Source organism: Centrocercus urophasianus, unplaced genomic scaffold, assembly GCF_019232065.1.
Source record: "Centrocercus urophasianus isolate 14NV4802_14NV808 unplaced genomic scaffold, USGS_Curo_1.0 seq_11, whole genome shotgun sequence".
NCBI lineage: Eukaryota > Metazoa > Chordata > Aves > Galliformes > Phasianidae > Centrocercus > Centrocercus urophasianus.
This window is the reverse complement of record NW_024884253.1, coordinates 6,944,035-6,957,311: the sequence shown is the minus strand read 5'-3', so window position 1 is coordinate 6,957,311 and position 13,277 is coordinate 6,944,035. Positions and strand designations below refer to the sequence as shown.

At 34.3% G+C, this 13,277-nt stretch overlaps 1 protein-coding gene across 7 annotated transcripts in view; it reads left to right on the top strand.

Moving 5' to 3' along the window:
- PHF20L1 (PHD finger protein 20 like 1) overlaps positions 1-13,277 on the top strand; it is a 49,281-nt gene that overhangs the window by 18,384 nt on the left and 17,620 nt on the right. For 6 of the 7 annotated variants that reach the window (XM_042836913.1, XM_042836887.1, XM_042836904.1 and 3 more), the window contains 4 exons: positions 3,336-3,418; positions 6,959-7,211; positions 9,226-9,411; positions 9,619-9,825. In XM_042836913.1, coding sequence (XP_042692847.1) covers positions 3,336-3,418; positions 6,959-7,211; positions 9,226-9,411; positions 9,619-9,825 — 729 coding nt within the window. Of the gene's footprint in view, positions 1-3,335; positions 3,425-6,958; positions 7,212-9,225; positions 9,412-9,618; positions 9,826-13,277 lie in introns of those variants that run through there. The other variant, XM_042836922.1, reaches the window with a different exon arrangement.

Here is a 13,277-nt window from a genome sequence, read left to right as displayed (position 1 = left end):
GCAAAGTGCGTTTTCAGTATTGATCCTGTTACTACTTAGGATAAAGTAGTATCTTTGTGGGGAAGTAGAACATTCACAAACAAAGTGAAAAAATATTGTGAAGCTCTCTTTAATAGAGAGCCCTTAGGACAAATAGCAAGATCGAAATGCATTCCACTCCTTGTTCTAGCTAATAGTGTGAAATCTGGTAACTGTATTAGGCTACAGTGGTATTTTTTTCTAGTAGTTCAGGCAAATTATTTATATGAAAAGAGTCCTACTTGGAGAAATAAGGCAAAAATATACTGATTTATTAAACTGAGTTATTTTTCAGATTTCTTTTGGTTCATGCGCTTTTCACAGGTCGGGTGCTGAGGATAGTCAGTTTTCTTATGAGTGTGGTTCTGCTTCAGTATAAAGCACTGAATAAGTGTCTCAGTATTATGTATCATGTGAAGAATGTGATCTTTCTTGGAAGGCCTCCTATTTACTGCTGAATTTTGTTAATGGATGCTTGATTGATCAGCCTCATTTCTACTCTCATGACTATACTGTGTGTACACTTGTGTACACTGAGTGAAGTCCCAGTGTAATTTGTGCCCTGAGCAATAAAAGGCTGGGCTATCAGGGCTTTGTAGATCTGTATCGATAATATGAATTGCTTCTTGATAGCCTTTGAAATGTTATTGGCAGGAGATGGCAAAGCACGCTGGAAAACCAGTATCTCTAGAAATGATATTTTTCAGTGTCAGTGGATTTTTTTTTCTGAGGGAACGTTACGAGAAAAATGGAACTGGAATGGCTTCCTGCAGACTGAACTAAATAACTAAAATGCATGATGTTGCTGACAGTGACTTTATTACTGTTCTAAAAACCAGTTTCTGTTTGTCTCCAAGAAATCTTGCTCTCTTAGTTGAGGATGTTGCTGTTCAGTGAAAGTGAATTAATTCTTTAATTACAAGATGAAATTGTCATGCTTTGTAGTTACTCTTTGTAACAGTTCTCTAATTAGCACTTCTGCAGCTCACACACAATTGTTTCTTATATTGCTGCATACAACAGAGCATTTTGAAAGTGTAACTGGTGATCAAATGTTCTTTTCCCTACATGCTTCTTTCTTTTGCCTGTATATTGTCATTTGCCTGCCTTTAGTTTCTGATTTGAAGGAGGGTGGAGGGTTATACTTCTGTGTATCCATAGAAATGGCTACAAAAGAGTCATAAAACAATGTAGCTGTTAGGAAAACTTCGATTTATGCAGTGGCTTATGACTGCATCGATGAAATAGAGTGAGTGATTTGGTTGTAGACAGCTGTTTGAAGGGAACTCTTTTGAACTGAAATACTGTAATCAGTGTTTGTTGCAGAAAGCTCTCTTGCCTGCCACTAGGGCTGCATCTGGTGTTCTTTGTTCACCATTTAACAAGACAAAGTTGCTCTCTACACTTTCTCTTCCACTGCTGGGAGAAGTTACATTTCCTAGAAATGAAGAATATGTTCTGCTAAGCATGTATTAGTGTTCTTTTTCTGATTTTTTTTTTTTTTTTTTTTTTTTTTTTTTCTTCTGTTGGATTGCTTGCTTCCATGTATCCTGCTACCTAGGAGTTGATACCTAGAAGAGCATCAGCAGTAAATCTGTAGAGCAGAACTCTTCAATTTCACTATGCCAACCTGTACTTCTTTTGTTGTATGCATTATCACTGATCAGAGAAGTTGAATCTGTAGTTTTCTTGCTCTAGAAGTTGGTGGAGTTATCTTTGTAAAGGCATGGTGATTGGTTAGAAAGATGCCTAATGGTGTTGGGAGGAATGAAGTAAGAAAGGATATTTACTCATAGCACAGGTCTGACAGTTTAAGTTAGTTCCATGGCTTTACTTGCTGGGTACTGAGCATCTGGCTAGAAATAAAAAGTGAACTCAGATGTTAGGGTTTTTTGTTTTTTGTTTTTTGTTTTTTACAAATAATTTTCATTGAAATTCAGATCACTGTTTATTATTTTAAATTCTATTCCACCCACTTTTGAACACTGTTTCATGCTTTGTATTCTAGGTCAACAGTTATCAATTTGATGAACACTTTTAATTCTGTAATTTGGCTTAAATAAGGTTTATTGAAGTTCATGAAATTTAATTTTTTATGAAGACTAATACAGAATTAAAATCACACTTACTGGTATTCGAAGCATAACTTAATCAAATAGAATTGCCAAAAGTGCCTAGTATTCATATGGAACACAGGAAAAAAAAAAAAAACCAAAAACACGAAACACCTCACATGACCAGAGAAACTACTGAGCATTTCGTGTTTCAGTGCCCTAATGTCTCCTGAGAGCCCTGGCTTCACAAATATATAATTTCTTGGCCACTGTATGTTGTCAATTATTTTTGAGTATCTGTATTTTTTTTTTTCATGGGACGCAATAGGAATTTTCTCAGGATCTTTCAGCTCAAGTATGAGAACTTAAACTTTCCAATCACAATATTGATGATGATGCTAGGGATTATAATAACAAATTCTATTTATTTGTGGGTTGGGTTTTTTTGTTTTTTTTAGGTTTTATCATTTCTACTTTATCACAGAATCACTAAGGTTGGAAAAGACCTACAAGATCATCCAGTCCCAAGTGTCTTAAGTCCAGTTTTATGACATACCTAGGTTCTTCTTATATTTACATAATTGAAGTTACCTCATAAAGAAGAACAGCAGCTACTGCTATATTCTAAATCACCAATCAGATATATTTCTAAGAATTTTTCTCACATATGTTACCATTCACAGAACAAAAACTGTAAAAGTGAAGGAGTATCATAGTCTGACTTATTTGTTTCCATTATGGTCATTTGAGAACTCTGCAGCTGAGAATTCATTTTGAAACTGAATCTCTTCTATTTTATCTTTAAAAGGTTCTTATGCGTTTATTAGAGTTAAGAAGATGTAATAAAATTTTGATGAAATTCTTAAGTATTGATAAGGAGAGAGAGAGAGGAGAATCATAAATTATTTTTATGATTAAAATTTTATAGTTTTTATAATTTATGCTTTAAGTCATGTAGGTTTGGTTTTTAAGTCTGAGCACTTGGGCTTTAAGTGGATGGTGAGGTGTTATTTTACAATTGATTGCTTGCTTCTCAGCTTGTTAATGAAAGTGCCAGAGAAGTACCTCTTGAAAAGATCAACGCTGTGGGAGTGTCCCTTTGCTGTTTTCTTCTAATTGAAAGTGTTTAGTTTTGTCTTGAACTGTTTCAAGAGAATTATGTTGTTGATACAAGCAGAATATAATTCTTTACTCATAATTTTGCTGTTTTCCACAAACTTACTGTAAGGTTCTAACTAAAATCTCTGCAATCTTTCTCCTAAGGTTTATTGGCATCCAAAGCTGTTGTTGCAGATGGTGCTGAAAAAAAGGAAGGCAACAAAGAAACAGCTCCAGTCCTGGAGCAGGTATGAAATGGTAGAGTTTGATTCTTTTGCAAGGTTCCCACTGAAGTGTGCCATGGAGATATGGTACCTACAACATAAAATCTGCCCCTTCAGATATAATAGGGAACTGAAAACTTACCTTATGTTTACATGTCTGGCAGAGCCAGAAGTATGGAATTCAGTTGTCTCAAAATGCAGCGTTACCTTGAATTCTAGTAATGAGATTTTTGTTGCGGAAAAATGAAAGAAAGAAATGAAGTCTCCATGCAGGAAATGCTAGGAGACTAGCACCCCAAGGTCCGGTTTTCAACTGGAACCATGTCTGGCTTAGGAGAAGGCCCTTACACAAACTTAATTTGTGTTTGAAGCAGGGTTTTTGACATCAAGTAGAACTTCTTATATGAGAAGTTTATTTTGTATTGTAGGAATTTGATGTTGTAGGCTTGTATGTGTTTTATGAACTGCTCAATGAGCCATACATTTTGCAAGGGTGTGTATTTTAATAAATACAAAAAAGAAACTTTTAAATAATATTAAGGGTCTGATTTTGAAGCCTGCATAGTTGCAGGACCTGAAAGCTGCCTTTTTATCTTTGGCTTTTTCCATTCTGTTCAGGCATTGCTTTACTCTTAAGTTGTGTGTTATCTTGCGTATTAAAAGGGCTGAATGCCTAAACATGGTAAAACAAGCTAAGGATGAATGGTAGTATTGATTCAGGAGATCTTTGCTTCCCAGTCATTTAAATCAGAGCCTTAATGTAGTTTTAATACAACTTTTTTGTATTCATTTTCATTCTTTACAAGGACTATTTGAGTAAAGTAGCTTTGCTGCCCGCACTTCCTGAAAGAGCACTTCTGTTCTTTAAGCTCTGGCACATTCTGATTAGTCCCTGGCCAAACCTTTACATGATATTTTGGTTGTACTGGTTCCTTAGAGCTGATACATAATTGCAATGCTATGTTTTGTGGTTTTTTTCCATTGATACTGCTTTGGATGCGAGTTCTGGCAATGGCACATGATTTTCTGTTTTTAATGCTGTCGCTGTAATGGCTGTATAAGCTACTACAGTGCCAATGCATTGATTGATATTTTGCATAAAGGTTTATAGTATATTGACCTGACATTCCATTTCTCAAATTTTGCATATTAAAATGCTATGATTTCTTTTTTTTTTTTTTTTTTTTTTTTTTTTTTTTTTTTTGTGATATTTTCAATGTGCAAAAAACTGTGAAATGGCTTACAGCATGTGGTTTTCGGAAGAAGCATTACAATGTAAATCTTACCATGCAGAAATCCCACCATATGAGTGGGACTTTGTGGTTTACATAGACTGTGTATGCAACAGTATAAACTACAATGCATATTTACAAAAAAAAAATTTCTTTGACATGGTAACACGACTGTTTTTATTTTACTGATTAGATAATAGGGAAAAAAGATGTCTCTTTCATTGTTTACATGCAAATGGTCTGAAAAAATTCTTTTTGGGGAAATACTGTTTAAACTCTTTAAAAGAGGCATCGAAAATCCCAAATTCTCATTATTCTTTCCCTTCTAACTAAAAACAGAAACCTGACAAGCTTTTAAATGATCGAAGGGAGGGAAATTGGAGCTTAAAGCTTTTTTTGCTAAGATCCTGCCCAAATTCAAATGAAAATGGCCAATTTATAAACCTCCCCAAAAGGTTTTTGGATGGCAAAGCTGACACTCCTTAATTAGAGGTGTGTTTTCTGCTACTGCTATAAAACTGAATGGATCAAATATCTTGTAGGTTTTTTTAATACTGTAACACAGAACATGGTAGAAGTATTCAGGCTGATAGCTGGAATCTTACTTTGTTGAAGTATATTTTATTTATATTTATATATATATTTTTAGTTTACGGTTGTCTTAAGCCCAAAACCTCAGACAATTAGTTGCAGATACAGTAGTTTATTTAACTGTATTAGGGTGACATGTTATATTTCCTTTTGATCAAGACATGCTTAGATGAATAACATTAATTCATTAAGATTTTTAATGTTAATTTGTCCTGTTAAGAGGTTAAGCACCTTATCAAAATATTAATTTAATTTTTTTAATCTTGTTTAAATAACTTTGTAATTTGAAAATAATGGATGCTGTAGTAATGTCTTTCACATCTGTGAAGATGAACAATAAAATTGTTTATTTACAAGTTATGACTCTAATTAATTTCTGGTAATACCTCTCATAACCAGCATAGGTATACTCTTCAGCTCATGCAATTTTTTATTTAAATGAATAAACAGCACTTAATACATGTGTATTATGGTATTATTCAAGATAGAACTGTTATCTTCTGTGTGGGATGCTTTGCACTGGATCTTTACATGGTAATTCCAGCAAGTTATTCATGTAGCATGCAGGGGTGCCCTTTTACATGCATAGAATGTGCACATACATTTATTTCCACTGGAATTCTCTGTGTTCCAGTGGAAAATAAGATTGTTATTTATTAAAAAAAAAAAAAAAAAAAAATCAACCTCCAAGTCCTTAAATATTCAGGAGTGTGACATCTCTTTTTTAGCTTGGATAAAATGATGCAAAAGTTCTAGAAGTATATACTTATACTTCTACTAGAAGATGCCATGCTGATTGTTGTAACTGGAACAAGATGGGACAGATATAAGAAATTATGTTCAGATATTGTGATTTGTTAATATTGGGCCAGTTGTAACACATGCACAGTTTTTTCAGTCAAGCAGAAAGAACTTTCTTCCTGCTAAAAATCTAAGATGCTAAATCTGCTAACACGTGTGAATGCCAAAAAATAATACCTTTGGGTGTGTGTGTTAAAGTTGAAAATTGATGTTGTTAGAAAGCTGCATCATATACTGTTTTTTCTTCTGAAACTTTTCTAACTCTATCTGTGCATTTCTTTCCTCCCACAGTAAGCAATCTATTTAACCCTCTTGTGCTAGAAGTTGTGATTTCTTCATGTGTTTGCACAAGCATATAACGTGGTGAAATCCAGACTCCCAGCACTTGAAGGGGTTGTGTGAGAGCGTGTTCAGTATTTGGAAGCTTTTTACTGTTTTCAGACATTCTGCAAAGGAGCATTATTGACTTTTTCAGGTTCTTTCCTAGAAGTGAAATTTAAGTTAAACAAAGCTTTCTCAAGTAACTTAAAAATTTGTTGCTACCATCATAGCTGAGTGCCTGTATGTCATGTAACAAGAATTCCCCAAGTTACACTTTGATAGAACATTTGATGATCCTGGTGTACTGAAGATGGAAAAGACAAGCTAAAATGACTTTGGTGGATTTTTAATTGGGAATAAAGGGAAATAGTTTTGTTCTGAGGGTTTTTGCAGCTATTTCAAATAGAAATAAGAGTGTTCTGAATACTGAAAATAATTGATAGTGCTCCTTTAAAAAAAAAATTTAATGTGATGCATTTAAAATATTTTATTTGTACTGAAAGTAATGTTGCTTAAAATGTATTTGAATACTAACATTGCTTTTAAAATTCAAAATAGAATACACGAACTACAGTGAAGAAACTGAAATAAAAGTATCAATTTTTTATTATTTATTCAGGAGATTTCACCTAAACCACAAATTCAGAAAAAAAATGAAGCTGATATTAGCAGTTCTGCCAACATTCAGAAACCTGCACTGTTATCCTCAACTTTGTCTTCAGGAAAGGCTCGCAGCAAGAAATGCAAACAAGAATCTGGAGATTCTTCTGGGTGTATAAAGCCCCCTAAATCACCACTTTGCCCAGAATTAATACAAGTCGAGGATTTGACGCTGGTCTCTCAGCTTCCTTCTTCTGTGATAAATAAAACTAGTGAGCACAGACATTTTAAAGAACATATTGTAATTACTTATGAGAGATATACAGAAAATAATTTTTGGGGTTATAAATGAATATTGCATTTAAAAATGAATCTGCTTTTAAAACAGTAACAAAAAATAAAGCCCAAATGGGAGAATTAGGGGAAGCTTAGTACTTCTAAAAAGATAAGTCACACAGTAAGACATATGAATTACTCTACCATAAATAATACATTTGTTTGAGTCATGGCTTTTAATGGTTGACTTCCTTGCTAGCTTAAATCTCTACATTAGTATCAGGAGTGATGCAAAATAAGTCAAACCTCTCTTCTGAAGGGGCCTGATTCATTAAAAATAAAAAACATACACTTGGGTTGTGGATCTTTCCTTCTCTGGGAAATTCTGTCTTCAGCAGACTGATGATGCACCTGTTGGCTGTGACATTTTTCACCTTAATGTGGTATTGCCATAAATACCATGTGAAAGAGAAGTTACGTTCAAGATCTGTAGGGGGAAATGCATAAATCAGTCTTCACTGTCCCATAAAATATATCGTAGGCGTTCAGCCTCTTAGTGCATGTAACTGATTTGGAAAGTACCAAAATACTGGTCATCAAGATCAGGGAAAGTTTTACCATGCCTTCTTGAATATACTATTTATTTTTGTAGGTACTGGAATATTTCTGTGATTTGTTTTAAAGTTTGTTAGATTTTTTTTTTTTTCTTTCTTTCTTAGGGTCAGACCTTGTTTAAAAAAGGCTGTTTGTTGCTTGGGAACGCTAGATGATTAGGCCAAGAATTTAAACAAGTATTGGCTACGTTAAGTCAAAAGCTAAGTTTGTTTCACTTTTAGAATAGTTATTTAAGAGTGGAAGAATACACCTACATCGTACGTTGTCCTTAACCTTCACTTGATATTTTCCCTTTCAACATAAGTTTCTGCTAGTCTCTTCTCACTGATATTTTTAAAGGAGTGGGAGAGGGAGGTGTGTAAGCCATCTTTATTTAATTGGGAAACGTTGATTTAAATTGCCCTAGTTGCCCCCTAAAAATGTTTGTAGTATGTCTTCCCTCCCACCCCAAGATGGTAAGGAGTTTTCTTTGAGGAATTTTTCATTTTACTTTAAGTTAGGCTTTCTGTAGCAGTACACTTAAAAATAGCTAATTTACAAGTTTGTTAATTAATAGCTTAGATCTTGCTAAAGTTGTGTTTTAATCTTTGGGTTCCAAGTAATTACCACACCTGGTGGAAATTCTTACTCTTTATTTGTTAGATCTCTGCTTTTAAACTTGTGAACCTTTTACTCTAAAGGTTCATAAAGAGAAAGAACAATGATTTACAGTGTATTGGCTTAAATGAATTTTTCCAAGGCAAATGTGTGTGGAACTACAGAAACAGAAAGGTTTAGGGGAGTGTTTTCTTTGTTTTTAATGAATCAGGCCTGTATTATCCTATATCAATCACCCCACTTTTGTTTAAGTGAGACATTCTTGAGCCTTTTTGCTATGCCATGCATTGGTAGTAGACATTTAAGCGTAGTTGGGGTATTGATATCAGGTCAGGAGATGAGATCTAAAATGAACCACTGCTTTTTCTTATTTATTTAATATGTATGTTACTACTATCAGTGACTTTTTAGATCTTTAACTATGGTCATTTGTTCTGTTAACTATACAGACCTGTTGCTGAGTTCCATTATAAATGACCTATTCTTATGTTTTCTGCGGGGTGGGGGGAGGGTTGCTTCTGATAAATACACTGTTTGCTCTTAAAAAAATAGTGTTTTATCAGTGGAGAATTAGATGCCCTATTAATGTATAATAAGTAAAAAGCAGAATTATGTCTTGAACGTAACTTTTCCTTTCTGGTAGTCACAGTTTCTAATTACTTTACCAGTCCATCTGTGATTACCAGCTCTGCAGATAAGAGCTATTTAGAGCACTTCCCATCTTTAGATCTCTAACATACTGCGGTAAGATTATCATATCTCTCTCTGCTTCATGAACATTGAAAGATCTCTTTTTAGGTCCATCACAGCCACTGAATTCCCCTAGATCCTACAAACATAGCCAACGGAGAAGAAGATCACAGCGTTTAGCCACTTGCTCGTTGCCTGATGATTCTGTAGAAAAAGTTTCTTCTCCCTCTCCAGTTACTGATGGAAAAGTGTTCTCCATCAGTGCTCAAAATCAACAGTCATCAAAATTGGAGGGTAATGTATCTTAATCTAATAAAGAACTGCCCAAGAGAAATTGAATCATAAAAATGAGATCTTTTGTGGTTTTCATCTAATGGGACATTTTGATTTACTGTAGCTAAAGCTGAATGCTGTTCCCTTGTTATGTAACACTGCAAGCCAAGATGTTATTTGTTGGGCCTTTGTATCTTTTTTTAATATGACATTCTTTCTTTTATGTAGTACCTGATGTTGCTCATATGTCACTTGAGAAGCGTGGACCCTGTCTCCCTCTTGATTTAAGCCGTAGTTCGGAAGTCACAGCACCACTGTCCACAGAATCCACTTTCCGTAATGAGTATCCCAGTAAAGACAAGGAAGATATTCAGATGATTACATATCTTTCTTCCAAAGCAGTAACTGATGGAAGAATAGCTACAACAGCGTCAGGTAAAGAGATCCAGCGTACAATCAGTTAGGCTTACAGTTGTAGGATTAAAACATGCATGTAGTCAGTCACGTGAAAAGGGGAGATAAGATTTTTGCTTTCTGCAGGCTTGCAAACCTACAGCTCTTCAAGTGGTCCATCCATCTGGATATTCTTTGCCTTCTGCTAGCTTCAAGCTGTATTAGCACTTTCTCTAACATGCCTTAAGACAGAATTGATCTAATCGTACAGAGAGAGTGTGGAATGTAAGATGCAGTATTGCTTTCAAAAATATTTTCTGTTGTTAAAACTTGTTAAAGAAAAAAAATTGTTTAAAAAAAATCATAGCTGTTTACTAACATACTAATACTAAGTCTAGACATACTCATTTATCTTGTAGCTTTAGCTTTAAATTTAGTAGAGTTTTCAGAGCCAGTCAGCATTCTTTCACCCTTCTGTTTGCAATACAAATTTTGTCATTTTCCTGCTAGGAAATGTTATTTGAAAATATTGCTGAAATCCTCTGAATTTTATATGGATTTGGTTCACCCTCATCGTGCAAGCGTAGAGCCCAGTATGGGAACTTGGGGCTATATCTATCTCACTTCTTAATAGTTTTCTAGCTTCTTTCATTTAAGTGAATCACTTGAATAGAAACAATTAGATTCAGAGAAGAGGTCGTGCTATGATTTGCAGACCCTAAAAAAAAAAAATTCTTTTTAGTCTAGTATATGCTAGATGTCCATATGCCCTTTTATTTTTTGTAAATAAGGCTCCTATATGTGTATCATACCATCTTTTAAAAATTGACTTTAATAGGAAAATGATTCAATAAAGTAGGAGAAGAACAGTGAAATTATTAATTATACAGTTATTGGGAAGCTTTTTGATAAATGCATTTTATAACAAGGGACAGGTACTGTTACCATACAGTATGTAATTCTGCCATTCTGAAAATAGAACTTAGACCTATTCAGAGGAAAAATACGATTGAGTTTGCACCGAGCAGCCTGTGTAGTTGCAGTATTCTAGGTCAGTGAAAGATCTGTTCAGTGTGTGTGTGGCTGCCTTGTGTGTCTGCCCGCACACGCTCCCATTGGCTCTGTGTAAGCGGTGATTGATTGCTTTACCGAGTTCCAGCATTGCTACTCCAATGTGGTGCAGAAAAGACTAAGTAGGATTTTTGGATCGATATCGTGTAGGTTAAATGAGATGACTTTAAACATCCCTTGTGTCCCTCTCTTTCTCTCTTCCCCTCTCTCTTTCTCTCTCTCTCCCTCAAAAGAAAAAAAAAAACAACGTATATATTAATCTCTTAAAATAATTTGTCAAAATGAAGGCTATAGAGATTTATAATAACTTATGTAAGCTTTTAAAAATACTACTTAATTTCTCAAGTCAAACCGTGTGGCAATCTCAGCTTACTTCTGATATGTTGTATAGTAAAAGAATCATGGATTACTGGAAAAGTTAGTTATGCAAATGTCTTTTTATTTCATGTCTTTGGCCAGTAGAATTGATTTGAGGAGGTGTATAATTGGCCACTCAGAGAACAGTATCATAATGGAAATCAGCAACTTCTAGTTGCTGTCTTTATTTTCGTTAATTAGAACACATTTTGGTTAACAGGGATTTAACATTTTTTTTCTAGCATGTTTGGAGGATCATTTAAAATGTCACTGGTAATACTGACGGGCGTTTTTTTTGTTGCCTGCTTCTATAATGGGACTGGCTTGACATTGAGTAAACTCCTGCATCTGTACCTATCCTTGTACATCTTGATTCATCCAGTCCTGGCTACAGCTGTGTCTATGAAGAGAAATAACATTTTATTTGTGATTCAAAAACTTTTGATACGTCCATGTATCTGGATTTTTTTTTACTTTTTAAAATCTGAAGTACATTAAATCCACGTCCTTGTATTTGTGTTTCTACTGTTAGATTTTACTGAAGTAGTCTGGACTGACGTGGTGATCTTGGTGAACACTGAGTAAATAACATTCAGTGATAGTGTGGATAGAGTTAGCTAAGTATGTTTAAGTTGAATATGCTTTCTTTTGTAATCAATGAAGCAATTAACTATAGTTTCAGAAATTATGGAGGTAAGTATTTAGGCTGAAATAACCTATTATGATCACTCACCCTTCTGAGGTACTTCTGAGGTTAAGAGATACTTTATATTAGTCCTAGAGATGTAGGTTGTGATTTCAGAAGTTTAGAATTCTGATGGGGCCACCTGTTGAGCAAATTGAAAAAATATATTTACCTCATCAAAAATCCTGCATTTTAATCACTTTTCTATTTAAAAAATACTAACTGGTATCCTTCAAAGACAAGGAATGAGGTGTGCTGAAGTATTGAAGCATAAATGGAAACTGTTAGTATTATCACAGATCATTCACTAAATCACTGCACAAAATGGACCTCTTGTTCTATAAAGGCAGCACAAAAGCACTGTGATCTGTTCCTTCTCTGTAGTCTACTTGGAAATTCTGCGTACTTCAGTAGACACTGGTATGCTTCTTTTTAACTGTTGAATTGAGTACTGCACTGACTGTGGTGTTATACACTGAGTAAATAACATTTGAGCAAGCAGTCTGGAGTTTAAATTTCAAAGGAAAATATTGCTTGCAAGTAAACTAATATTACTAGTTGTTGAAGTAAAACGGTGAATTACGGTGATTGAACCCTGAATTATACTGATTGTTACACTTAAATGTTTATATTTTTGTTGCTAGGAAAGTTGAAACATCAAAAGCTCTGGAAAAGAATGTCGTGCAACAAAATAAATAATTTGAACATCATATAATTTAATTTGCTGAACTGACAAAAGCAGTGCCACAAAGTGATAAATGTGTTTGTAGCACAGCATTCTGTTGTCTGCCTGTTCTCATGCTGGTGAGGTTTCTGCCACCTGAACCATGCCAGCTCTGGAAAAGCACTACTAGAGACATGCTGGAAGGGAAACTGTAAATAGCCATGATTTGCATTTGTTTTTAATGTGAACCCAGTCTTTTTTTGTGCTAGAAACACAAAATAGATTTTGTGGTAATGGAACAATGACATAATCATCAGTTTGGCAAATCCAATCTTGAAATATCTTTCTCTGCTTTTAATTGCAGACTTCTCACATTCACTGTGTGGGAGGTGGTTGTGTAGATTCCTGAGTAGGAATAAATTGGGAATTTAAAAAAACAACATTAGTATTGTAACATCTCCATAATGGGCATATTTTTAAAATGCATATTTGCCCTTTTGCTTTTGTTACTTGCCCTTCAGACTGTGATTGTCATCTTTGTCTAATTTTGTAGTTATTTGTAAGGTATAATAATTACACAGTTGAAAACTGATTTCTAAACCTTAATTTTTCACTTAAGATTTGAGAATTATGGATTTTTGATCTATAATGTTCTGATTCTGTACTATTACAGTAGGTATAGGTTGAGCTATGTTAGTATAAGTAAAAAACGAGAGC